The 27,716-nt window shown below is 47.8% G+C and overlaps 1 protein-coding gene across 1 annotated transcript; it reads left to right on the forward strand.

Moving 5' to 3' along the window:
• The first annotated feature begins 893 nt into the window (after window positions 1–893).
• B3GNT7 (UDP-GlcNAc:betaGal beta-1,3-N-acetylglucosaminyltransferase 7) lies at window positions 894–27,241 on the forward strand. Its single transcript, XM_020811248.3, has 2 exons — window positions 894–1,091; window positions 21,767–27,241. The coding sequence occupies exons 1-2, from the start codon at window positions 1,081–1,083 to the stop codon at window positions 22,956–22,958; spliced, it is 1,203 nt and encodes a 400-aa protein (XP_020666907.3). The 5' UTR covers window positions 894–1,080; the 3' UTR covers window positions 22,959–27,241.
• The last annotated feature ends 475 nt before the right edge of the window (window positions 27,242–27,716 follow it).

Below are 27,716 nucleotides of genomic sequence, written 5' to 3' on the forward strand. Positions count from 1 at the left end.
GACTTTAATCGCCGCCAAGGATTGTTTTAAGAAGAAAGGTGGGATCAAGATATCTGAAATAAATAAATGATAGTAAAATAAAGAAGAGCAGGGTAATACATTTCACACCCAATTTAAGAACGCTTTGATTTTCCCCCCCATCTTGATATTTGAAATATCAAATAAAATTATTTTGAAGAGGCAGGAATGAGATTTCTTTTTTGACATATCGAAAAGGAGCATGAGAAAGTTGAAAAAAATGCATTTAAAAAGGAGCAAGAGACGGTTGGTTGGAAAAAAAAACACGCCCATGTGATGCAATGGTTAGAGCACTGGACTGGGAACTCGAGAGACGCCACTCTGTCCAGAGGGAGCCATGAAACTCAGTTGGGTATCATGTGAGAGCGGGATTCTCTGGAAAAGACAATGCCAGGGAAGGTGGAAGACAGAAGGAAGAGAGGAAGGACCGGCTAGGAGATGGACTGACTTGCTAAAGGAAGCCACAGACTTGTGTTTACAATTGCTGACATTTGGGAGACCACTTGTGCATAGGGTTGTCATGAGTTGGAGGCCACTCAGAACCACTACAAAGCCTTAGTCCAACAGTCCCCAGAGGTTCTTGGACTACAACTCCCAGAAATCCCGGCCAGCTGGGAGTTGTAGTCCAAGAACCTCCCAGGACCTGAGGCTGGTTTAGCTTTCGCCTCTTGTATTTCAGCCTGTCCTACCTCGCAGGGCTGTTCGGAGGACCAAAAAAAAAGGGTGGAGGGGAGGCAACAACAAAAAAAGCCGGGTGCGCCCCCTTGCCCTGCGCCGGGGAAATGCAGGATGCCACAAGCCAGGCCGATGAAAACCCCAAGCTTGGCTCACCCGCAAGAGGCGAATCTCAGCGAAGGCCGGCCGGAGGGGGAAGGGTTAAACACCTGCCGCTCCTCCAGAGAGCCCCGCCTTTTGCTAATCAAGGGGGCGGGGCTGGAGAGGGGGCGGGGCCTCGGACAACGCGGCGCCGGCCGGAGGCGCTCACTGGGCGGCGGGACGCGGACGGGAGCGCAACGAGCCAGCGCGGGTGCGGAGCGAGAGCCTTGGCGGGAGGCTCCCAGCATGTTCCAGTGGTAAAGGCTTTTCTGGGCTATTTTTTTGGAGGGGGGAAAAGGAAACTGGTTGGTTTTGCAGATCTGCGATCCTGTTGTCGTGCGCGTTTTTTTACGCGCGATCCTGAGCTTGAAAGTTTGCATTTGCAAAAAAAAAAAATCTGCATTTCGCCCACCCACACCCTCTTCCCCCGCTTGGAAACCTCCCCCCTTCCCACCTTTCTGACCTCCAACTCTCGGCCCAACTCCCCACTTAGCCAGAATTCTGGGAGTTGTAGTCCTCTAAAACTAACATTTCCGAACCTGTGATTTTTTTTTAAAGGTTCCTGCCTTTTTGCCAACTATTTCACGCCCCCCCTCCCGCCTTGGAGACCCTTCCTTCCTCTTCTTCTTTTCCCCCCTCCCTTCTTCTTTCTTTTTCTAGCTTTGCTAAAACTTCATCACCAGGGAGTTGAATTGAAATTCATGGAATTTTAAAATTCGGTTTGCACCTGGAGCTTGCCTGGAGGGGGGTGGTGGATGGGATTTGTATTCCTTGCAAATTTGGGAAGCAGCCCGTTAGGGAAAAATTTTCTCTCCTGCAACCTTTTTTTTTGATGGGGGGCGCCGGCGTGGGGGGGGGGGAGGGTAGAAGAAAGTAGAAAAAACTAACTTTTTATGAATAGTTTTTCCATTCCTCCGTCTGCTTTTAGGGCTCTGGATCTCTCAAACAAGGGCACTTTTCTTTCAGTCTTTTTTTTTCTTGAGGTAGGGGGAAAATGTACCAGGCTTTTCTAGCCTGTATGAAGCTGGAGGACTGTTTTTTTTTTAAATAAACCTATTTTTTGTTCATTTCCCTTGTAAGCTTCCTGCAGTACATTTGATCCATTAGGGGGTTATTTGGGTCTCGTGTATATCTTTAAAAATCCTTAGCAGGCACTGGTTTGCTGCAACTAAAAAAAGAGCCTTTAAGAATTTTCCTTGTAAAAATGAAACAGTAACGATTCAGAATTCCATCAAAACCCCTTTTAAAAGGTGATTTTTCTGCTCGTTTTTCTCTGCATTTTTCATTATGTGCTTCCTAGAAGCTTGGAGACTTTATTTTGAAATAAAAGAACGTAGCAACTGATGTGGTGTATCCGGTAAAAAAGTATTTTGATGAGATGGAGTTTTAAGTGTCTTTATGCAGACCGTTCCTATATCTAATGGGGCTTCCTCCTGGTTTAGAGGGCTTGGCGGTGCCATTTTAAACAGAGGAGACTTGCATTCAAATCCTCCCAGTGGATAGCTTAGGCTGGTCACCGTATCTCCTCTGAGCTACCTCGCAGGGTTGCTGTGGGGAAAGACAGAATCCACGCCTTGAGCAGCATGGAGGATAGCTTGCTGAGGCTTTCGATCCGGGGCACTTCAACCCTACAATCTCTCTAGCCCTCAACAGTCTCTCTCTCTCTCTCTCTGTGTGTTTGTGTTGGCAAAGCAAAAAAGTGTGTCTCTAGAACCTGATCCATTCATCGGATCAGCAAAACGTTGCATTTACTGATCGGGGCCAGACAGAAGTGTGACTTGAGTCAAAAGATATTAAGGTATGGCTTAGACCAAGAATCTTGTAAGTGCTCTAAGGTTTGCCTTGTTTATACATTTTTTAACCGATCCAATAAAAGTATTTTTAAAAATTTATATACCACCTCATTTGTGCAAAGCATGAATCTGGGTGGTTTACAATGTCAACTTGAATAAAGATAATTGAACAGTAAATTAGTTAATACAGCAGCCAACCTGTTAAACTCAGCATCCCACAAGAGGTGGAATTATCAGATGTAAAAGGTGGACGGGGAGGCGTAAGAATCGGGCAGGGCTGCAGGGAAAGGCTTATTTTAAAAGCAGCGTTTCCCGAGAGCCTTCTAAACACGAGGAGGGAGGGGGAACGGGCGCAGTGTCACCGGGAGCCGATTCCAAAGCGTCGGTGCCACCGTGAAGAAGGCCCGGCTTCTCATGCACGATTCCACCGTGGCCTCCTTTGGCGTGGCCCACCCGGAGGAACATTGGCCTGAGGGGATCTAGTGGTGCCCTGGGGAAACGGCCCTGGGACAAGGAACGTGGTCCCAAACCACCAAGGGCTTTGTAATGCGTTTGGTTTCCACAGAGAGGGCTCGCCCGACGACTTCCTTTTTTTTTCTTTTATCCCAGGATCTATTACGAATCGAGGCACAATTGATTTGTGTCATTGGTTCTTAAGCAGGGCTCTTAAAACAGGTTGCTTTCGTCTGCAAAAATCAGAGGGCATTCAGTGAGGTTTGCAGGACGACCACGAACCGGCAAACTCCCTTTCTCTTGACCTCGGTTCCAGCCGGTTTTGAGTTCTCTGGTGCCCTCCTGGCATGACGCATCGTGCGTCTCCTGTAAACCGCCTCTTGCCTGCACACACAAAGCCCCTGGAATCCCCTCCTGGGACTTGCATTCCTCAGCTTTCCCCTTAAGGCGTGCGTGCGCGGGTCATTCAATGGCAGGAAGCTGCATGACCAGGAGCTCGGCCTTACACCGAGCGAGCAGGTCCTGGACACAGCCGGGCAGAGTTAGCCAAACGATGGGGATGCTGCTGCGTTTGGACCGATGGCGCACTGTGCCGTTTAAACATCGTCCTGTTCAGAAGCTGCCTTTTGGTACTAATGCCACCCAAAGAGGCAAAAAAACAAAAAAAGTGGGGGAAAGGAAAGGACAGACAGAAAAAGGAAGGAAGAAAAAAAAAGAGAGAGAGAGATTGTATGATCAATCGTGCAGTAATACGAGAGAGCATCTTTACCATTCGAAAGTGCCAAGAGTGTGTTAAATCAGAGTCTCTCTGTGTAAGGAGTCTTTCCAGAGCCTCGTTGTTAAAACAAGAAGACTCCCGGGGCACCTTAAAGAGGAACAAACGTATTGAATTTCCCAGGAGGGAGCTGCCACTGATTGGGTTGCAGAAAAACAAGGTAGAATCTTGTGGCCTTTTTAGGTTTAAAGATTTTAAAACGCTACAGGTACTTTTGGATGTTTCGATTCTGGAATGGATGTTTGTGGACAGTATCCTGGGCTGATTAGCCCACAAAACTTATACGGTAACCAGTTTTTTTTAAAAAAAAAGTCTTAAAAAGGACCTACCAACAGCCGGATATTGGGAAGCGGTTAGCAACGAAACATCAGAAAACGAAGATGATTTAAATGTTCTTCGAAGGCTGGCTGTTCAAAAACTAGGAGTTTGGTTAAAGCCGGGGCTCTGCACCCTGTTTTCTTTACGAAACTCTTGCGTTCGTCTCTTCCGGCAGAACATCCCGGAATTCTGTGATGCTTTTTATAAGTTTGACCCATACGTTGGAGCAAATCTTTTTGGTACCGTGAGACTCTTTGGTATTCAGGCCAAGAAGATGCTCTGTCTTGTGCATATATATATATGTTGGACGTAAAAAACAGGATGTCCAGCGGCTGCTTAATTCAAAACATCATCCATCGTATCTGTGGGATTTGGGCTCAAGGGTATATTTTATAGCTGAAAGCTTCCGAGCTGGCCTCTTCTGTTCTGTGCAGAAAGCGTCAAGAAATGACAGATCTGCCAGGGTTGGTTGGTTGGTTTTGTGAATGAGGATGCAAGAGGATGCGAGCCACCGTTCGGTTTCGCTGCGGTGCTTCTTTTTTATCTACCTGGTGCAGAAGCTTTTAGGTTTTGCTTTCTCGTAAATTCTGAAGTTTCATTTCTTTCCTGCTCCTCAACGGACAGAACGCCCTTGGGGACCGGTTTGAATGGAAAGAACGACAAGCCACGTTTCACGTGTGGTCTGGTTAGTTTCCACTGGAAAGCTTGCAGACGTGAACTTCCAAATCTAGTGGCGCCCAGAGGCTGGTCACTACAAAGAGTTCGCACTCTCTTGTGTAATTTCTCAGGCAGGTGGCCTGGTTCAGTGCCCCCCCCCGTCTCTGTGGAAGTGGATTCATGAAGGTTCCCCCCCCCCCCAATATTCCTGAGAGATGCTCTTTGTTCCCATCAAAATTCCTTAGTGCTTCATTCACAACAAGGGAAATGAAAGAAAATACGACCAGGCGGTAGCACGGTGGTGTCGTTTTTAGAAAAGTTCTTAAAAGACAAACCTCCATCCCTATGGTTTCTTTCTTTTAAAAGGTTAATACCATTTTTATGCTTTGGAAAGCTATAAGGATGGGGGCATGGATATTAATTCTAAAAGGGAGATGAAATTCAGCAAGTAGCCTTTGCAGCCAGAATGGCAGAAATGGTTGCTGTTGTTGCTTGCTGTCAAATCACTCCTGACTTTTGGCCACCTCATGAATGGCCAATCTCCAAAATGACCTCAACAGTCTTGCTTTTCTAGACTTAAGCCCATGGCTTCCTTTACAGAATCCGTCCATCTTGTGTTATTGGGCCTTCCTCTTCTCCTGCTGCCTTCGACTTTTCCCAGCATGACGGTCTTTTCCAGAGAATCCTGCCTTTTCAGGAGGTGCCCAAAGTAGGATAGGCTTGGTTTCAGTGTTTTTGTCTTCAGAGATAGTTTAGGTTCGATTTGCTCTTGGACCCACTTATATGTGTCTTTCTGGTCTCTGCAAAGCTGTCCTTCAGCACCACATTTCAAACGAACCAATGGGTTTTTCCTGTCCACTTATTTTACTGTCCGGTTTTCACACCTCTGCGTGGTGATCGGAAATATAGGTGTGTAGATCTGGACTTGGTCTCCAGGGACACCTCCTTACACCGGATGTACACTTTCTAGTTCGGCTGAACGGTTTTGAGAGTTCCTTCAGCTGGGAAGGAATTCCGCTTTCTGAAGGCCTTGATCCGCCCTGTCCTGGGCAGGGCTGTGGGTACCTCTGATCGTGGAGAAAGTGTGTTTTCTCGTGGCATAGCATCTCTGCGCACATTGAGCTCCTGAGGTTCAGCCAAGGAGCACGCAGATTCCAGGTGCGTTTTTGACTGCAGGCAGTTTCTTCCTTGCCTCTGACCGGGTGTATCAAGAAAGATGGTATTGATGGGCATGTTCTTGTTTGGCCGCAGACCAGTCGGGTAGCCCTACCTCAGCCTCTCTTCGGTAAGATGTGGTTGTAATACAGTAGTGCCTCGCTAGACGATGATAATCCGTTCCACTAAAATCACTGTCTAGCAAAAAGCAAATCGTCTAGCGAAAAGCAAATCGTCGTCTAGTGAAAATCGGTTTGCGAAGCAGGGACCAAACATTGTCCAGCGAAATTCCCCCATAGGAATCACTGTTTTGCAAATCGCTATAGCGATCGCAAAAAGTCGATGTCTAGCAAAAAAACTGTCATGCAGGGTAACTGTCTAGCGAAGCACCACTGTATTGGCTACCTTAAATGGATGTTGAACAGTTTTCTGGACAAAAGCTCATCTTCCCCCCGAGCCCCTGCTTGGCTGGGGAGGTGGCTCATGGACTTTGGAATCCCAAAGCAGTTAACATTTCTGCACTCTGTCACGCTAAATATTCCCTGCATGTGTGAATTTCAGTTTTAGTCCTCTTCGTTCTGCTAGAGAGCAGCCAGATCATGCTTCACTTCTCGCAAGCCCCGAACATGATCCTGCTAAAGCTTTAGCAACGAACCTCAGCCTGTGGCCACCTGGATCATCGGCTAGGACTCCCGTCAGCCCCCACTAGGTTGTCTGTGGCAGGGTGATGGGCTGTGTAGTCCATCAGCATCTGGTCGTGCACAGCTAAAGCAAAATACCGGATCACACTAGAATCCGTTGTGTTTTAACTCGAACGGCATCGTATTCAGTGGTAGCTGCTTGTGTGCTCTATTTGTCATGGGGATAAAGCGCCGTCTTTTGGGTATTATTCAAAAACACAGAAAAAATGTCCCCAACTTTACTAGCGTAAAAGCCATTCCTTCCATGTGCCTTTTGTAGTTGCAGAACGGTTGCGTGCACGAAGAATAAAGAGTTTGGTGTGGCCTTTAAGATAGCAAGGTTGATTGGGCATAAAAAATTGGGTGGGCCAGCCGCCCCGCTTCATCGGGGGTCCTGACGGGCGCAGGGTCTATTCTCCCTGCCTCTAAGGAAGTGAGTGGACTGCGGTCTGTGAAATGTGCCAAGTGGAACTTGCCATCTTAAAGGTTCCACCAGATTCTTGGTTGTTCGGCTGCAAGAGCCAAACACAGGCTTCCCCCAATACCCTTTTTGCTGCACCCAATAATCTCTCTGTATGAATCTCTTTAATGAACACTTGTTTCCCAGTGTAGGCAAGGATTTGCTTTGTGAAAAAAGGCACTAAGTGCCACCTCTGCTCAAGCCACTTAGGGCAGATTTATATTTTGTTTGGGGCCTCTGATGAGGGATTTTCTCAAGAAACTGTGGAAGTTCCAAGTACAGTGGTGCCTCGCAAGACAATGTTAATTTGTTCCACAAAAATCGCTGTCTTATGAAAACATTGTCTTGCGAAACGAAAAAGCCCATTGAAATGCATTGAAACCGGTTCAGTGCATTCCAATGGGCTGAAAACTCACCGTCCAGCGAAGATCCTCCGTAGGGGTGGCCATTTTTCGTTGCCTGTAAAGCGGGGAATCCGTCCTGAAAACAGCGGGGAGCCATTTTGCACAGCGGGCGGCCATTTTAGAACCGCCGATCAGCTGTTTCTAAATCATCGTTTAGCGAAAAATCGGTTCCCGAAGCAGGGAACTGATCAGCGTTAAACGAATTTTCCCCATAGGGACATCGTTTTGCGATTGCAAAAGCGATCACAAAAACTTCATCGTAAAGCGGTTTTGTCATTTAACGAGGCAATCATTAAGCGAGGCACCACTGTAGATCATGTCTGTGTACAAAAGTATATTTTAAACAAACAAACCACCACCCCCAGCACTATTTCTAACTTTCCCAGGTACTGAATAGCGGTTTAGGTCTCTGGCTGTGGAACCCAGAGGTTGGGGGTTCGATTCCCACTCTGTGTCTCCTGGAAGAAAGAGCCAGCCTGCGTGACTTTGGGCCAGCTGCACCATCCCAAGGGTGCCCCCAGAAAAAGAGGATGATAAACCACTTCTGAGTACTCTCTACCTGGAAGACCCTGGAAAAAAAAGGTTGCCATAAGTCAGGATTGGCTTGGTGGGCATGCAGTTATTATTAAAATAAAAGCAGTCTATTAAAGTAGCGGAAGGGGTCATACCTTTGATAGCCCACTAAAATCTCAAAAACAGGTTGGCTTTCAAGTCAGGGAGTAACAGCTAAAGAAGACTTTGAGTTAAGAGGAATTCTTGACTTTGAAAAGGCGTTCCATCTAGTGTATTCGGTCAAAACGAAGCGCTTCCGCATATGGAGTTTGGAACTCATTGCCACAAGATGTGGTACGGGCCGAACGCTTCCCTTAACCCTTCCGCAAGAGGTGCAAGAACTGGCTGCCGTTCGCCCTGACTTGCTCTTAGGTTTCTTCTGTATCTTTGAGAAAGGCGTGACTCTGTTGTTAACAGCGGCTAAATGGTACAGCTATCTTCAGAGGCAGTCTATCTTGAGTAACCGTTGCTGCAGGGCCAGTACAGATAAAAGGGCCCCAGTCATTTTTTTCTACTTTGCTTCTGGGAAGGTTTTGTTCAGAACAGGATGTTGGGTGACATAGATCTTTGGTAGGGTCCAAATCCTGCGGCTCAGCCTTGTAAGTTACACTAGAGTCGGCCTATTGAATCAACAGGGATTTGATGAGTCCGCTTCTCCCCCAATTCCATTGATTCAAATAGTCCTACTTCAGCTGCAACTTATGTGAGCGCAGTGAGTTATAGGGTAGGTCCATTGGAGTCAATGGAACTTACAGGGGAGTTGACTCGCCCGGTCCCTCTGGATTCAATGGGCCTCCTCTTGGGTGCTTTACTACCCTGAGCCACAAGATTAACGCCACAAAACTGTTTCTTGGATTCTTACCCAAGGGAACAGAAAACGGGACCCGAACAATTCTTCATCATCTGGTTAGGGGCCAAAGAGCGATTAATGGCTTGTTTTCTATTTGTGGTTTTACGCCTGCTGCCAAACAGTTGCCTTTTCTAAGCCCTGGCCTGGCCACATCATGACGTAGGTAGGGGACGGAGACGTATCCCGGTGTTGATCTGGGAAGTAAGCCGGTGGAAGTCAGGGGTTCAAGTGGGCGAGGCCTGTGTTCATGGGTCAGGGTTGGTGGGGGTTCTTTTTCAGAAAGTATGATTTGGCTTGTTTTCAGGGAAGAAAAGCCGAGGTGAGCTTTTAGAGAGACACCCCAGTGTAAACCCCGTGGCTTAGTTCCAACTAGAATTTGTTGTTGTTGTTTAGTCGTTAAGTCATGTCCGACTCTTCGTGACCCCATGGACCAGAGCACGCCAGGCCCTCCTGTCTTCCACTGCCTCCCGGATTTTGGTCAAATTCATGTTGGTTGCTTCGCAGATACTGTCCAGCCATCTCATCCTCGCTCGACCCCTTCTCCTCTTGAATTAACACTTTCCCAACATCAGGGTCCTTTCCAGGGAGTCTTCTCTTCTCATGAGATGGCCAAAGGACTGGACCCTCAGCTTCAGGATCTGTCCTTCCAGTGAGCACTCAGGGTTGATTTCCTTCAAAATCGATGGGTTTGTTCTCTTTGTAGTCCAGGGAATTCTCAAGAGCCTCCTCCAGCCCCACAATTCAAAGGCATCAATTCTTCGATGGTCAGCCTTCTTTATGATCCAGCTCTCACTTCCATACATCGCTAGTGGAAAAACCATAGCTTTGACTCCAACTAAAATAGACCCACTGAATGTCCTCGGATTTGATCAAGGGTTGATTTACCGAGTGATCTGATGCATAGGCTCTGGTTTGGGCTAGCAGTCCGCCTGCCTTAGAAACGAAACTGCCGGATGACAGTGGAACAAATAAGGGTACAGCCCCGACATCATATCTCACAGAAACTGAATGCAGGATCAGAGAGGAATCTTCTCCAGTGCCACCCGTTGCAAGTGGTCTGCCTGGACAAAGCAAAAGTGTTCTGCTTATATACCCGCCCCGTAGCACTTGAAGAGCTCTCTGGGCTTTTTATAGTTTAATTATGCAGCCTGCACATTGCCCCCCCCCCCCCCGCTCTCAAGGTTGCCGTGTACTCAGTTTATCAACCTTGGAAAGATGGAAGATTGCCTTTATCCTGGGATTGGATCCAGGTGGTGAGTGGAGTTTTGGCTGCAGTACTGCAGTTTAACCCCCGAATCACGAGGCTCCTTAACAGCAGCTAGGAGAGAGAGAGATGCCAGCTCTGTTTGGTTCCCCCCCCCTCCACTGTCTCCCTCTGTTTTCTGTTCGTTGAGCTCTACGTTGGGAAAGATGGAGGAACACAGGAAGCCTGCCTGATCCCAGGTCAGACCGTTGGTTCATCTCGTCCTGGCAACTCTGACCAGCAGCAGGTTTTTCAGCTTCCAGCGGTAATTTTCCCTGTCCCTTCCTAGAGTTACAGGATCCTTCATACCGGAGGGGGGGGGCTCTATTGAATACAGCCCCCTGCTCTCATTGGGAGCAAGTGCACAAAGGCCTTAACTGGGATGTTAAGGGGCAGGGCGGTACTGTATTGTGGTTAATGTCCAATTCATTTAGAAAGTAGCAACCGACATGCTGCGGTTAGTTTCACAAGACACTTGGTCTTATTGACCATCCCTATAGTCAGCCCTGCGTCTCCCGGAGTGGCTAGAAATGCAGGCTGCTGGGTGGGTCTATATTAGAAATGGGGAACGGGTCTTTTCTAAAGTTAATGGCTCTTAACTACCAATCCAAGACCAAACCACTCACCAGCAGGAAGAGCTTGCAAGAACACAGTGATCCTGGGGGGAAAATCTTTTCTCTCCTAGCTACTACGAGGAATGCAGCTAAGCTCAGGGGAGAACAGGAGCGGCTTAAAGGGGTGGCAGATGATAGAACAGACCTTGAGTGTCAGAAAGTCCCAGGGTTTTATTGTCCATAGACCTATACAGTCACTGTATTGCAGGGGTGGGCAATTAATTTCTATAGGGGGCCACATGAAAACTCTGAACTGTGTCCGGGGGCCGAACCAACTTTACTTAAAAATAAAAGATAAGCAACTGATTTAACTTTAGACAAAAAGCTATAAATGGTTTTGATGTTCAACTTGTTCAGTGAGAGAAATCCAGTCTCTCTTGAACACCAGACTGGGAACGACGACCGGCGGGCCGGACAGGAGTGGCTCGTGGGTCGTATGTGGCCCTCGGGCCGCACTTTGCCCACGTCTGCTGTATTGGGATGACCACTTTCGTGGCTCCTTTTGCTTGCTGAAATAGGCGTTACTAGCGAGACCGTATGATAGTAATGGGTAGCGTAGAGCGTGGAAAAGCAAAACTGGATCAACTGAATGGGATTGTGAACCAACCTGGTTCGTTTGTTTTCGTGGTTTGGTTCGTTCCCGTCTCTCATTTCACCACTCCGGATCTCCCACCCGTGGCTAGACTCTTAAATTCGGACTGCAGAAAGCAAAGAGTTTGCGTCCACCCCTTGGCTGCTGGTAGAACTCACAGGGTGACCTTGGGCCGGACTTTTCCCTCTTAGGCCGGCCCACCTTATTGGGCTGTTGTGAAGGTCAGTGGGGAAGAAGAAGAGAAGAGAGCCTTGAGTTACATGACCGTGGATTCATCAAAAGATAGGTGGGAAAGTAACTTGACAGGTCATGATGAATGGGATCGCTTCCTTTTGGCAAGAAAAGTGGGGGAAATGGCCTTTTGGAAAGGTGCGCTGAACATTCATGTGGTCACAAAGGGAACGTAATGGTATGCTCTTAAAGGTCAACGTTTCACTTCTGGCCGCTGGGCAATTATTATTATTGTTATTTTAAAGTTCTTTTGTGTTCTTGTGCTCCGTATCCGGTCGGCACTGAAGAGTCCCTTCATAAGACTCGTTTCTGTTTTAGAAGCCATGCCAAAGTTTTTGAAGGTCCTGATTCTTCTGTCTTTGGGTTTCCCCTTTTCACGACCTTCTTTTTAAGAGTACAGTATTGTATTTCGTGAAATGTGGGTGGTTCTTCTGTGTGATGTCCTCCCCCCCCCCCCCCAAAGAGATGCGTTTGGGAAAATTGGTGGCCAGCATCAGGTTCTGTCTTGGGAGGTTTTCGGACGAGGTAGCCGTGTTTGGGCAGGTGGCTCGGACAAGAAGCAACACCAGCAAATACAAAATAAAATAATCAAGAAGGACGAAAACATGGTGGTGCCTTTAAAGACCATGTGTTATAGTTTAATGTGAGCTTCCGTGGGTCGAGTCCACTTTCTCAGAATTTGAAAGCTTGTTCCTCAACCTCTCCTCCGACCCCTTCTCTCCTGCCCCCAGTTCTCCGTCTCTTCCCTTTTTCAGGTTTGTTTGAAAGTTTTACTCCGGTGGAGACAGGTATGCTAATACATTTCCCCCCCAGGGTTGATTCAGAAACTATTTTAGAGTAAGGAGGTCTTTTATAATCAACCCTTGACCTTCTGGTGCCTTATCTCTTCGCTCCCAACAAAGTGGTCAGTCATGCTTGCTTTACCCCCGGGGAAACTGACACTTTTAGGGGGGCCTTTCTTAACCCCCCAACCCAGTGCTCCAGGGACCTGGAAATGGGAAGGGTATTTGAACCCAGGACTCAGCCTGACCTCATCTTTTGAATAAGGCCATTACGGGTCTGTCTTTTGAGCAGTCCATCGTGGTGGTGTCCGCTTGCTGTTGGTCTCAAATGTTCAACCAGTAAGTTAGGCGAATTCCTAGTTCAGATGGGGGGGGAGCTCGTAGGAGGAAAAATGCAAGGGCTTAGGATGTGGGTGGGTGGAAGAGAAACACCAATGCAGCTGGAACTTAGAAATTTTACTTGGAATTTATACTGTTTCCCTGTTAGAAAGGTGTACAGTGGTGCCTCACTAGACAGTTACCCTGCATGACAGTTTTTTTGCTAGACATTGACTTTTTGCGATCGCTATAGTGATTCGCAAAACAGTGATTCCTATGGGGGAATTTCGCTGGACAATGTTTGGTCCCTGCTTCGCAAACCGATCTTTGCTAGATGACGATTTTGACAGCTCCCTCCGCGATCGCAAAATAGGTGATTTAAACAGCTGATCGGCAGTTCGCCAAGCGGCTTTCCTATGGCCAATATTCGCTAGACAACGACGATTCTTCCCCATTGGAACGCATTAAACAGGTTTCAATGCATTCCAATGGGGAAAATGCTTTTCGCTAGACGATGATTTCGCTAAACAGCAATTTCAGTGGAATGGATTATCATCGTCTAGCGAGGCACCACTGTATATTAAATACACGAAGATTATAACTGAACAGTAGGTAAATACGCCTTTCTCAATGTAGTTGTTGTGTTTCACTTAACAATTGTAGTTATAAGGATGTGGATGTGATGATAAGATAATTGGGAGAAATGTTGTGTTCTGGCCACAGGCCAGGGGCTTCTACAGTATCATTTTTAAAAAAAAATGTACAGGTAATAAAAGTAACGTGTTACTTTTCAGAACATGGATTGTGAGTTACTTTTTTCAAAAAATGTAATGGATGTCCCGAAAAAACTCCTTTAGGGTGAGTGGAATTTCAAGTGCAACTAATTCCTTTCCAAAGAGTTATTTTCCAGTTTTTCTTGCAGTATAATCATGTCGTCTTCCATAGCAATTGACCAAATCTGGGTTCTGGGATGTATGTTCTCCAGGCTACGAAACCAGACCCCCGCTGCACCCCTAAACATGCTGAGTAAAGCGTCTAACTTGCATTTTGTTGGCCTTGTTTTTCAAACCGTGACCAAAATCAATTTGAACCTTAGCGGAATCCACGTTCGCCGCTCGCTTAAAGGAGCAGCTCCTATGATAACTCCGTAAATCTCCCTGTAATGGTTCTTGTGTCACGCCCGATTGTCGCTCCCAGGTTAAATGAGTGCTGCGCCTTCCATTCCACCGGGTGATTCAGTTCTCGATAAGCGCCGGTGGTATGTTGACGTCGTCATGCCGTTGAAAACGACCTGGCATTTGATACCCGACAGCGGGGACGCTTTGCTTTCGCTGGAGTTGGGGAATTTGAAACAGGTTGGACGGGTCTGTATCGTCGCATCCCCTCTGGTGGCGGCAGGACAAGTGTCCGGATCCGTGGACTTTGCTGTATTGCAGATTTGAACCTGCTCGGCTGCTGCTCCACCCCTGAAATACCACGGCTTTCCCCCCCCATGGATCAGATATGGGGTGGGAGGCAATTTGGATCCCCCTTTGGGAAGGGTCTGGAGGGCTGCATTCCAGCCGTGGGTTGGGGAAAGGCTGGGTCGCAGGCCGAGTGGAAGCGGGACAGCTGTATATCTGACCCGTTTTGCTCCAGGGCCAACCGCCCGAAGGTATGCGAACTCTCCCAAAGCTGCAGACCGGAAGCATTCGTAGCACGCAGACCCTTTGGCCCCCTCCGTGAAGGGAAGGCGGTGGAGACGAAAGCATCACCAAGTTTTGGAAATCTCTTAGGGCAGCGCTCTGACCCGCCGAGAGGAAAAGCCTCAGAAGGAAATCTCAGTTGCAAGGCTGTCAGCCGGACGCTTTTCCTGTTGGGATCCTTAGAAAGAGAGCGAGAAACAATTAGCCCACAAACAGCATCTATGGGAGTGGCAGTGGGAGTGTGTGATTCTGAATGAGAGATCTCCCGAATCTCCCGTCCTCAATTGCCCCCGTTCAGCTCTTACAAACTCAAGCCTGTGGTATCCTTTAGGGAGTCAATTCATCTTTGGTCTTCCTCTTTTCCTGCTGCTTTCCACTTTTCCTAGCATTATTGTCTTTCCTAGAGAATCCTGCCTCTTCATGTTGTGACCAAAGTAGGGCAGCCTCCGTTTCAACATTTTTTGACCTCCAGAGAAAGGCTTGGTTTGCTCTAGGATCCACTTGTTTGTCTTCCTGGCTGTACGGGGTTTCCACAAAGCTTAGAGGAAGCTCATTGAAAGAGTAAATGTGATGTAGGGTTTACTGTCCTTTGAGAGAGAGGGAAAAACTTGGTTCACATTCTCTATTCGGTAATAAAAATTCTAGATTACTGATTATCTGCGGTTTTGGTCTAGATGAGGGTAAAAAACCTGAAACTCAATGGAGGTTCTCCTGCTGGGTGGCTGAGCTAACCAGCTGGAGTGCTTTCCTCCTAGCCTAGATGGATTTACATTTTCCTTGAAAGATCAGCGACATAGCTTGGAGGTGCTCCTGGATCCGGCCCTATCCGTAAAGGCTCAGATTTCATCTGTGACCAGGAATGTCTTTTATCAGCTTTGGTTGACCACAGAGTTGCAGGAAAGTGCCTGAAAGCAGGACTACATGCTTTTCATAATCACAGAAATAGATTACTGGCCTTCTCTTTACGTGGGGCTGCCCTTGGAAACTAGATGGAAGCTTCAGCAGGTCCAGAAGATGGTGGGCAGAGTTATTGCCAGTATTTTATTTTATTTTTTTAATCGTGATTTCAACTGATTTCTATCCACTTTTTCCATTGGCTGTTTGCCCACTTCTAGGAAGAAACTAAAAAATTAAACTCTTTTCAGCAGTAGTCTTACACCTGAAAGCCGATGAGGTTGTGTTGGCCTTAGCGATTGCCATATTATTTGAGGTTCAGGTGGTGAATTTTAGATTGGGGTTGGTTTTAATTTAATCATCTTCATTAGCATAGGATATTATGCGGCTGTTTTTTTTTTAATTCTTAGGGTTTGTTATTTGTTGATGATTAAAATGTTTGACTGTTTATGTTGCTGTTTGTTAGATAATAACCTGGCTGTTTTTACACTGCCCAGAGGCTGCCTGTACACTGTGGCCTGGGAGAATGAATGAATGAATGAATGAATGAATGAATGAATGAATGAATGAATGAATGAATGAATGAATGAATGAATGAATGAATGAATGAATGAATGAATGAATGAATGAATGAATGTCATCTTTGGCTTATCCTCCCTCTCAGGGATGTTGAATGAGCCTAGAGTCTGTACTTACGTGACACTGAACAGCAGACGGAATAGGACACTGATTTAAATTGAATTGGCTGTGTTCTATTATATATCTGCACAATCAAAATTAGAAATGGGATTTTTTTTCGGATTTAAACGGAATTACCCTGTATTTCACCTAGCTAGCAAAGTGTATGCCTGAGTGACCTGCATTCTGGCAGGCAAGTCTTGTGTGCCAGTATTGCTACCCCCCGTGGAACAATTAGATTCTGAATCTGGGGGGGGGGGGAGAGACTGCCCTCAGGAACAGAGGCCACTTGGTCACTTTGTGTAATGTGCAAATACATAAAATGGTGCAGTGGGAGGAAGTATTACGGTTCACGGGGCCACCCAGCTGTGCCCTTGTTCCCTGTATAGGATGGCATTGGGGGGAGGGTCACCTGCTTAATGGAAGCGGCTAGTTTGTGATGCCACAGATTTTTCTCCTGGCAGGAACAATAAGCAGATGCAATGAGTTAATCATTGTGCAATGGTGTGGACCATAAAATGTCAGGTTCAAGGTAGCTCGGTTATAAATAGATGGTTCCCGCTCTCGCCACGGAGCAGCTGCTCATCTCTCTCCGGGTCCTGCAGAAAAGGGCAAGCAATGATGCCTCGGATGAGGGTCAATTAAAATTCCACAAAGCAATCTTTCAGGTTTTCCAGAGTTCTTTGGCAGGCGAGGTGGGACTAAAAAAAAAAAAAATTATATGATGCCGTCTGTGCTCACTGGGGGACTTTTGATAGTTGTGCTGCAAAAAAAAAAAAGTAACTTTTCTGGACTTCGGTTTAAGGCTGAAAAAAATCTGCTTCGTGCAGATTACAAAAGGAATGGAATTCATTGGCGGCTGTCAAGTCGATTATTTTATTTATTTATTTATTTATTTTATTTATATCCCACCTATCTGGTCGGTTAAGATTACTCCTTGGGGGGTGGGGTTTCCCGGTGTAATTAGCAGCGGTTTTCCACGCCTCTCCTCCCGGGGGCGCTCTGGGGCCACCATGTGGTTTCTTCAAAGGAGCGTAGGTGGCTGGGAGGCGTAACCCCATCAAAAAGCAAAGTGTGCTGCTTATATACCACCTGTAACACTTGAAGCTCTCACTGGGTGTTTGACAATGTCATTACACAGTCGACACATTGCTCTGTGTAGTCATTTTACTAACCTCAGAAGGACGGAAGGTTGCGTCAGCCTTAAGCTGACTACCTGAGCCCGTTAGGATCAAACTCGGATTGTGAGCAGAGTCGTCACTGCAGGACTGCAGTGTAACCACCGGGCTACAAGGCTCAGTCGCACGGACTCCCTACTGCTCTCAGCCGGCTTCTCTTCCAGGAGGCGCAGAGAAGGATTCTAACTCCCTGGGCCCACAGCCAGATGCTCCAAACCACTGAGCTATACTCGCTCCCTTAAAAGGAACGTACAGAACACAAGAAGAGAGAGGTCTTAAGATGTGAGATGGGCGCGAATTGGCGGTATGCGCCAGTTCGTCTATCGTCCAGAGAGGGGTTTGTTGGTTCCCAGCACTGCCTCCTTCAGGGTCGTGCACACTCAGACATAGCGCTTGGGTTTCCCTGTCCCGCCTCTGCCTCTTGAGTGGCCGCCCGCTGGAAGAGGCGGGACTTTCGAGGCCGCAAGCATCTGTAGTGCTCAACGAAACAGTACGAACTGCCGAAGCGGCGTTTCGTGCCCATCTCTGCTCAAGATTGTTAAGTGGTTTAGGTTTTAGACTCTAAAACCACGCTAGGCAAGTTATGAAAGGTAGGTTCGGGCAGGGCCGTTATTACAGTGGACCCTCGACTTACAGATGGTTTGAGTTACAGACTTCTCTGGCCGCAAAATTTAGGTTCGACTTGCAGCCGGAGAATCAACTTACAGACCAGAAAAAAACCAAAATGGAACAAAAACGGAACAAAAACAGCTGGTTATGGATTAATCGGTTTTCAATGCATTGTAGGTCAACGGAGACTCAACCTATAGACTTTTCAACCTGCAGCCACCGTTCCAATGCGGATTAATTCCGTAAGTAAAGGGTCCACTGTAACCGGGAGTATGAAGGCAGGAACGATGAGGGTTGTGGCATCTCGGCATACCACAAAATGCTGGGGACCAGGAGTAAGCAAGGGGTCCTTCCTTGATGCCCTGGTGCGCTCCTCGGAGACGCTTACGCCGGCGGCTTTTGGACGCAGGACGAAAGGTTGCTTGTGGTATCTCCTGCCTTTTCTTTCATTGACTTCTGCCCAGCGTTTGTGCTCGGTGAAGTGGATCGATTTGGAAAGAGGGAGAGTCTTAACACAAAATGACCCAGTTAGTTCTGTCTATCTTCTGGGGTTTGATCTGGTTCTTAACCTTAGGTAACTCAGGTTCTTGGACAGAAACCCCAGCCGGCATAGCTGGTGGTGAAGGCTTCTGGGAATTGCAGTCCAAGGACACCTGGGAGACCCAAGGTTAAGAACCACTGATTATTCTAGACGACTACACCCCCCCCCAAAAAAAGTAACTTTTTATGGGTGCCTGTCCGTGCTCTAGATTGACAGTAATCATGACGTATGTGTCATCTAGTCACCTTTCCGATGAACTGCGGTTTATAATGAATAGGAATGAGATGGTTTTAGGTAGTGATGCTCTCCAGTTGCTTTTAAAGGCCCTTCTTCTTTTTTTAAGGACCTAAATTTACATTGCGAGAAATGTTCTGATGAGTTGAAAAGTAACTTCCCAAGTTCTGGGTTTCTCACCCAGCGCTGTACTTAGGTTGAGGTCCGTGCGGAGAATAATTGGGCTGTTCAGACAGAAATGGAGGAGTGTGATGGAAGGGGGTTAGGTGGCCCGCCTGGACTGGCCACCCTGCCCAGTGCATTTCGCATCCAGAACTCTGAGCGGTGCATGTATTCAAAGCATCAAGCGCATCAAAGAGGGTCTGATGAGGAACCTCTCTCCCCCACTCTCTTTTCTTTTTTTTCTTTTTTCTTTTTTCTAATTAATAGGGCAGGGGAATGTGCTCTGGCTATCCTGAGCCGGGATGGCTGGCTTGCAAACAGACCCCCTTCTATTTAAAGGTGGCCTCACTGGGCAAACAGAGACCTTGACAGCCTTCGCTCTCTCTCTCTCTCTCTCTCTCTTTTTTTCACTTTCTGGCCAGTTGCAAAAGGATGGAGCCAACCCAGTGGACTGGAATGTGAGGGATTTGGAAGCAGGATGAGGCCGGGGCACCTGGCGGAAATTAGACACAGCTTGGACGGGACTTCAGCTTTACGAACGGAATAAATTTCAACGGTCGACATCTCTTTTCTTTGCTGGCGTGGATGGGGGGAGGAATCTGGGGTGGGTGGAAAGCAAAGGTGTGTAGATAGGTGGGGTTTTTCTTTGCAGCCTGAAAACACAAACCTGCAGTGAAAAGCGTTAAAAAATAAATCAATGTAATGCGCTTCCCTAAGGAGTCTGAGAACAGAGAGGGTATCAGAAAAGTGGTACGCTATGGCTTCAACCTTCCTCCTTTGGTGATTTTCTCTCCTCTGGTGTTTAATATTTTAAGTAGAGTGTCTTTCAAGTCTATATGGACATGGCAGGTCAACGTCATCTCTATCTTCTGCCCCCCCACCCCAAAACTCCTAGTTCTTTGAGAGTCTGATGAAGGAAGGGTACTCAACACATGTGCGGTAAACACCCTCTTCCTTACTTTGAATGGATGGGATTGTTTGGCTCTGTGTGGTGGATGGGAAAAGGGTCCAGGGGCTAATGCATCCAGAACTTGGGAAAATCCTTTTCTGTTTTGGATTACCTACAGGTGGCCATGCTTACTGGGGATTTTGGACTTTGTAGTTGAAAGGAGGAGCTTTTCACAGCTCTGACTGTATTGCATGAGGGTCTTCTCTCTGCTGTTTTTTTTTTTTAAGGGAAAGGATTCTGTTCTTACCACGGTCTATATATATATGCCCTGTGGAGATAAGGTTGGGGTGGAGAATATTCTCGATAAGAAAAGCACTCTTGTCCTATTTCAGGTCAGAGATCTGAAACCTTCTGAAGGGGGGGGGGTCTGTGCTGAGAAAGCTCTGTAAATCTGTAGGAACTATAAAATGCACTTCGTTCGGGTCCTTTCGAGGAGAAAGGCGGGTGAGGAATATTTTAAATGAATACATAAACCCCGATGTTAACGGCAGCGACCCACATACCCTTCCAGCTGATCAGGGCAATCACCTGGGGGCGGCAGGCAAGCCCGTCGAGGGCGGGGGGGGCGAGATGGGCTCGAACCAACACAAACCAGTTTGTTTTCCGGTGGTTCGTTTCTGGTTCGTGCCAATCTCTAGTTATGATCAGTCTCCAAGCAGAGGAAGATGCCATTGAAATCTCAGTCTCAAAATAAAGATTGAGGAGGGAACATAAACCTTGAAGAGCGGGACAGAACCCTTGCACGAAAGCTAGAATGAGCTGGGACAGGTGGACAAGTATCTGAAAGGATGTGTCCCTTCCTTCAGAGGAGCTTGCTTTTGAGTAGAGGTGCAACAGGATTGTATTTTAAAAAGCACAACTGGGCCAACTAACACAACAAATGAAAGTTAGTTGGTTGACATGTGTTTCAACAACCTTTGGTTTGTCTTTGATATATTTCTGGGTGTCCTTGTAACTGGCCTCTGATGTTTTGAATGGTGTATTTCGGATAACATCTGAAATCTTAATGAACGCATCTAAAATGTTGGTTCAAAAATGAAATAAATAGAGGCAACAACGCCAACATTGTATGCAGGTTTTAGAAGTGGTGGCCATCTTAGTCTATGCAGGTCCCCAAAAGCTTACATTACTGAAACAGCGACGTCTACACAATGTCTACGTTTGCTTGGGCATGTCATGAGAACGGCTGACGTTCGGATTCCAGAATATATCCTGTCTGGAGAATGAGTGCAGGGAAATCGCCCCAGAGGGAGACCACAGCTGCAATACAAGGAGATCTGCAAGTGGGGTCTGAAGGCCTTAGGAATGGACCTCAACAGATGGGAAACCTTGATCTCTGAGCGTTCAGCCTGGAGGCAGATGGTACAGCATGGCCTCTCCCAATTTGAAGAGACCCTTGTTCAGCAGTCCGAGGCAAAGAGGCAGTCCCGAAAGCAGCAAAATCAGGGAGCTGGACAGGGGACAGATTGGATTTGTCTTCTGTGTGGAAGTGATGGTCACTCTCATATTGGCCTCCTCAGCCACACCAGACACTGTTCCAAGACCTCTATTCAGAGCACGTTACTATAGTCTCTCGAGACTGAAGGATGCCTAAACGAAAGCTAGTCTTTAAGTTGCCTCAGTGCTTTTTTTCTTTTCATTTTAAATTTTTCTTTTGTTTTTGCCTGGTATATTACAGGCAGGATTAGCAAAAGTGTGTTCTTTATAGCCTACCGTACCATTTTTAGTCATCAGGTAGCAGGTGCCCCTAACCTTCCCTAGAGGCAAAGTTGGTAGAAGGCCTGAGCTACTTATTTCCTTCGAGAGCCTCCCTAGGTATTTCCATGTGCCCCCAAATTGCCTCTTATGAACAGCAGCCCTTCTGGGCTTTTCTGGCTGCCTATGTGGAATCCATCTCATTTATTTATTTATTGAGTCCTTCTCATGACGTGCCCAAAAGCCCGAGTTCCCTCTTGTTGGCTTCTCGAGAGACTTTGGGCTTGATGTCGTCTAGCATATCTTTATAGCTCGAAAACTCTGGCATGGCGAGACTCCATGGATCCCTGTTATTCGTGATGCCGCCTGACTTGCGTGGAGAAATCAAGTTGGCCATTGCCTTGATTCCTTGTTTTTCCTTCTTTCACAGGAAGAAGACCGTCTACAAGAGTGTACTCCTGTCCTTTGCCCTGGTGGTTGCAATGACTGTCTTGCAGAGGGGCATGACTCCGACCCAGTTTTTCCAAGGCCAGCCAGCCAAAGACCTCCTCTCCCAAGAGCCGGTCAAAGCTCAGAAGAGGGACAATGTCATCTCCCTCGCCGACAATTTCTGGAAGAAGGCGGGGCCCCTGGCCACCCCTGCTCAAGTGACCTCGAAGCAAGTGACCTCCTGGGACGTCACCACCATCAACTGCACGGCCAACCTCAACTTCACGAAGGACGACTGGTTCAAAGGATTGGAGCCCAACTTCCGGCAGTTTCTGCTCTACCGGCACTGTCGGTATTTCCCCATCCTCATCAACCACCCGGAAAAATGCAGCGGCGACATCTACCTGCTGATTGTGGTGAAGTCCATCATCACTCAACATGACCGTCGGGAGGCCATCCGCAGAACCTGGGGCCAAGAAAAGGAGGTGGACGGCAAGAAGATCCGGACCCTTTTCCTGCTGGGGATCGCCTCGAAGGAAGAGGAGCGAGCCAATTACCAAAAGCTTCTGGAGTACGAGAACCACATCTATGGGGACATCTTACAGTGGGACTTCCTGGACAGCTTTTTCAACCTCACCCTCAAGGAAGTGCATTTCCTTAAGTGGTTCCACATCTACTGTGACAACGTTCGGTACGTCTTCAAAGGGGACGACGACGTCTTCGTGAGCCCCGACAACATTATGGAGTTCCTGCAGGACCAGAAGGAAGCCGACCTGTTTGCGGGCGACGTCCTCTTCAAAGCCCGGCCCATTCGGAAGAAGGAGAATAAATATTATATCCCCAACGCCTTATACAACAAGAGCCATTACCCGCCCTACGCGGGCGGAGGCGGCTTTGTGATGGACGGTCCCCTGGCCAAGAAGCTCCACAAGGTCTCGGAGATGCTGGAGCTGTATCCCATTGACGACGTGTTCCTCGGGATGTGTTTGGAGGTCCTTCAGGTGACGCCTGTGGCGCACGCCGGCTTCAAGACCTTCGGCATTGTGAAAAACAAGAACAGCAAGATGAACAAGGAGCCGTGTTTCTACCAGAACATGCTGGTAGTCCATAAACTCCTTCCTTTGGAACTGTTGGAAATGTGGGATTTGATCCATAGTAACTTAACTTGTTCCAGGAAGCTCCAGATCCTTTAGCTGCCACCTTTCGTGGTCTGAGCAGGAAAACTGGTGGGGAAAGAGGTCCGGGGTCACCTTCCCAGAACCCTCTTTCCCTACGATGGGGAAGGGAGAGAAGGAGGCGCCATGTGTTCGGAGCAGGATGATAGGGAGACGAAGTTTGGGAAGGTCTCCCTTTTTTTTTATTTGCTTACCCCCTTTGGGGTGGGGTGGTTTTTTTTTTTTTGTTGTTGTTGTTGTTGGAAGGGCGCCAAAGGGACTTTGACAAAGACGGACAGAAATCCTCCAGGACCCTCTTCGGGGAGAGAAGAACCAGTGAAGATTCTGCCGCCGGCTTCCTTAAATGAAGGATCGTTCGCGACAGCGAGCCGATAGAAGTTGGGCCATTTTGCCCGGGCGGGGGGGGGGGAAGGTTGGAGAAGTTACTATTGCTCAACTAAAGCCTTCTGGGCTGGAGTAGGGTGGGGTGGGGGAGATTCTAGAATTAGTAGTTTAGATAACAGTAACTTCTCCCGGTTTTGAAACGGGCAGAATTCTGTTGCTCTTTCCTGACGTACATTTCGGCTGTGGGCTGGCCCCGAAGCAAAGACAATTTTGTGTGTGCATTTATTTCTTTCCCTTATACAGTATATGTGAGTGTGTGTGTGTGCGCGCACATGAATGAATATGTGTGTATGTGAATTTCCCAGGTAATTCCAATGTGTTTGGAATCAACCTTCAGTCCAAACACTTTTTTTCCCCCTTCCCTGCGCTCCCTTCTCTCCAGGTCTTTTGAGAGATTTGAGGGAAGGGTCATTTGTCGTGGGAGGAGGAATCCACTGTGTTGCCAACCTGCGTTGCCTCCTTGCCCCTCCTCCCTCCAGCATGTGTGTAGCATGCAGGGAATTGTGTCTCTTGGTCCCCCAAATCATCTTATCTCTGTCCAGCCAGCTTCCTTCAGCTGAGTCTGTTGCTGGAGTGAACCCGTGCCATCTGCCAAATTCAGCGAAAATGTTAGATTTAAAAACACAAATGCCAAAAATGGGGAAAGGGGTTGTTTTGTGTGTTTCCTTGCAGCCGCTTGGGTTTTGTCTGGCTTGGGTTAAAACAACAACAGAGTTTTGTACACAGAAAGGTTTTGTGCCGAGAAAAACAAAGGACCCTTTTGGCTTCCGTTTCTGTCCCACAGGGTGGCCGGATCATGGCAGAAACGGCCTTCTCCTCAAGGTGATGATGATGCCCTCGAGCTCTGTTGGGGAATAACTCCCATCAATGGCTGTTGTGGGTTTTTCGGGCTCTTTGGCCGTGTTCTGAAGGTGGTTCTTCCTGACGTTTCGCCAGTCTCTGTGGCCGTGGGCATCTTCAGAGGACAGCAACCTTCAGAACACGGCCAAAGAGCCTGAAAAACCCACAACAGCCATTAAATCCCGGCCGTGAAAGCCTTCGCAAACACACACACACAAACCTTTGCAAAGTTAATTTAGGACTACGGTACCCAGACTCTGCCATTCAGCCCCTCTGCTAGGTTCCTGGGAGTTGTAGCTCTGAAATCTTCATACATACTTGTATGCATAAATAGATGCATAGTTCACACCTGTGTATGTTACGATCCGGGCTTTGACCATTTTTAGGGCGACACCCCTCAGCCTCCCAGTAGCCTGTGCAAGCTTGGTGAGTTCTAGGCATTGTCATGCAAAAGCCACTTTTTCTAAGCTCTGTTTCTCCCTTGTACACACGCATACGCTTCCCCCCCCCCGCCCCAGCCCTGTCTGTATAGCAGGGACAATGACTGTGGCAGCCATACCAGAGTCTGCCCCAGGCCACGCTGTTGCTCGGGGGGGGGGGTCTTGCTTTCTTGGTGTGTGTGTGTGTGTGTGTGTGTCTGTGCAGTAGCGTGTTTTTTTTTACAAATTAAAAGAAAGCAGCCCCTCAACTTGAAAGGCAACAGAGCATTCCTCATGCGTCAGACTCCACCTACGGATGGGTGGAAAGGAAGGAGACATTGATGAGGTGAGGGGGGAAAAAAAGCCCCATGAATGTTCCTTTGCTGGACACCACCTGAGCGAAAACAGCCAGACACAAGAAGGGCATTATGTGCCGAGTTACAAAGTCATGTTTGTGAAAAGTCTGGAGGTGCCGCTTGTCCAATAGCCGTGCTGCAAAGCCCTTCGGTCTCCCCGCCAGGACCGTTGAGGAGCGTGGTTCCAAGGGAGTGCGCCGAGCCTTCCTTTGGCTCTTCGGGGCCTTCGGCGCAGCATGCGCGGAGAAAAGCTTCAGTGAATGAGCAGAGACAGCGAGAGACAGCAAAGCTAGAGGGAAGCGATGAGCCAGGTTAAGAAGGCGCTGTCGGTGTGCCGCCTGTGCCAGCTCGGCGTCGAGCGTTTCAGAACAGCGAGCGGCATTCAGGATCCCTGTCGGTTGAGGGCAGCTTGCGAATTAAAAAGCACCGGTACTTTCTCTGGGTAGATCGGACACCCCTTGTGTCGCCGGAAACTCACTTCTGCGGAAAAAATAATGTGCAACATCTGCTGGCTATTGCTAGGGGACAGAGATTGCAAAACAGGTCACCTTTACTCCTGAGTGAGAGTTAAATCTTGGGGGGCAATGCACTAAGGAAGGCAGGAAAATACCCTGGGCTTTTCGCATCCACCCAAAACAGTGGCTTTGCGCGCATACATCACCTTCACCAGATGTGCATGCCATTGGGCAATGTGGCAATGAAGGCACATCGCCCCCTGGAGAGCTTTAATGGGCTGCCGCTTTTCAAACAGGGCTTTTCGGGAGTTCTCCGACTCATGGGGGGGGGGGGTTGTCTTGCTGGGCCAGCATGCCAGCCAAACAGGGATGAGTGCCTGCCTCTGAAAAATAAAGAGTTTGCTGCCTCCAGCGCTGGGCCCCTCCACTTTTTCATGCAAAACTGCTGGAGATTAATGTGGAAGGCGGGGATGTGCCTCCCAGACCAGCCCGGCTTGTCCTGCGAGTCAGTTGTGGTTTTGTGGCCTGGGTGCGTGCTGCGATGCTCTTCGCCCAACAGTTATCTCCTTGGCAGATCAAAGGGTTGCCTCCCCTGAAGATTAAAAAAAGCACTCCAGTGTGCTTTGCTAGGTGCCAAAGGAAGTGTGGCGCTCTCTGCAGAGGTGCTAACCACATCTATGGGGTTGCATCTTTTGCTGCGGGACTGCTTTTTCTGTCCTTATTGTCCGGACGTGGCCTTTCCTGAATGGTGGTTTTTAAGGTGTAGGGGAGTCATTTCCTGCCCTGTGGCCCTTCACGGTCTGCATAGACGGCCCCAAATACCACCACCACCACCAACAAAAAACACCAAGCTCACAACTGGATGTGGCTGAAATTTGGGAGGTTCCGGGTATGGCATTTCATCCCCCCTTTTTTTCTTGGGGTTTAGAGCTTGTTGGGGTGAGTGTAATCGAGAGAGAAGCTGGAGGGAAGGATTGCTTATGATGTAGCTGCACCTTTATTGAGCAGGTGCATAAATGTACATTTTGCATAAAGCGACACCGTCGGCTCTTGTTCCAAAATGGAGGCAGAGCATCTCCCAGGCTGAGCTGTTCTGGGTATCCCTGCCATCTTTGTTTCCTGTAAAGCACCCCAGTGTTCAAATGTTCCTTGAACATAGCTTGTTGGTTTTCCGGATCAACCAGGGGAGTGCAAAGTATTTTAGCTAGGAGAGGGGGGGAATAGGCCAGGAAGTGTGAGGCATGGAGCTCATTGCTTTCCTTACGAACTGTCCTGGGGTCTGGCTGCATAATGCTACCCCCTTAACATGTTGGTTGCATGGACAACTATTCATGCTGCCCCATAACAGGACCGGCTCTGACAGTTCCTTGTGCTCTCGATGGACGGATTTTCCAGTTTACAGATGTTTGTTAGATTTTTATTACTGTGAACCTTTTATTTATGATTGCTGTTCCTTCTTTCTGATAGAAAAAAAGAGTTCCTCCTTCCGCCACCCCGAGAGGTAAACCCTCCGCGCCCAGTTTCTCTTCCGACAGGAATTGAAATGGGCCCCAGTGTCTTGACAAGGGCAGAGCCCGGCAACTGTTGTGGGTGGCCGAATCCCCCCTGCAGTCTCTATTTATGAGAAGACCTGCATGCTGCATTCTTTTCTTTTTAATTTATAACGTATCTGCAGTCTAGCTGAGCGTCTTATTTATGGTAGATTTTGTTGAACATTCAGCGTGCATGTGTACATGAGCGGAGGTCGCTGTGACATGTCATAATGGAGCTGTACATATCCCTACAGTAGGATCTATGAATATTTTGTAAAAGAAATTTTAAAAATAAAAGTTTTGTGTTGAAAACAACAGTGCAGTTGCTGGGGGCTTGGGTCATAGAATACCTTGAGCTGGCTACTTGGGATTGAACCTGCGTTGTGAGCAGAGTTTAGGCTGCAGTGCTGCATTTTAACCATGGTGCCACAAGGCTCCATAGAATCATAGAAAAGTCAAGCTGGAAGGGGCCTACAAGGCCATCTAGTCCAACCCCCTGCTCAACACAGGAATACAATCAAAGCACATCTGCCAGGTGATTATCTAAGTTTTTCTTGAATACCTACCTCCAGTGTTGGAGCATTCACCCACTCCCGAGTTAATTGGTTCTATTGTCGTACTGCTCTTAACAGTTTGGAAGTTTTTCCTGATATCCAACCAAAATCTGGCTTCCTTTACCTTGAGCCCATGTTTGCATATCCTGTATTCTGGGATGATCGAGAACAGATCTTACCCTAATTATTTTGCCGTAAATCTTAGAGCAGCGTTATGAGGACAGGAATCTATCTGC

The sequence above is a fragment of the Pogona vitticeps genome, chromosome 3 (assembly GCF_051106095.1).
Source record: "Pogona vitticeps strain Pit_001003342236 chromosome 3, PviZW2.1, whole genome shotgun sequence".
In the NCBI taxonomy this organism is placed as follows: domain Eukaryota; kingdom Metazoa; phylum Chordata; class Lepidosauria; order Squamata; family Agamidae; genus Pogona; species Pogona vitticeps.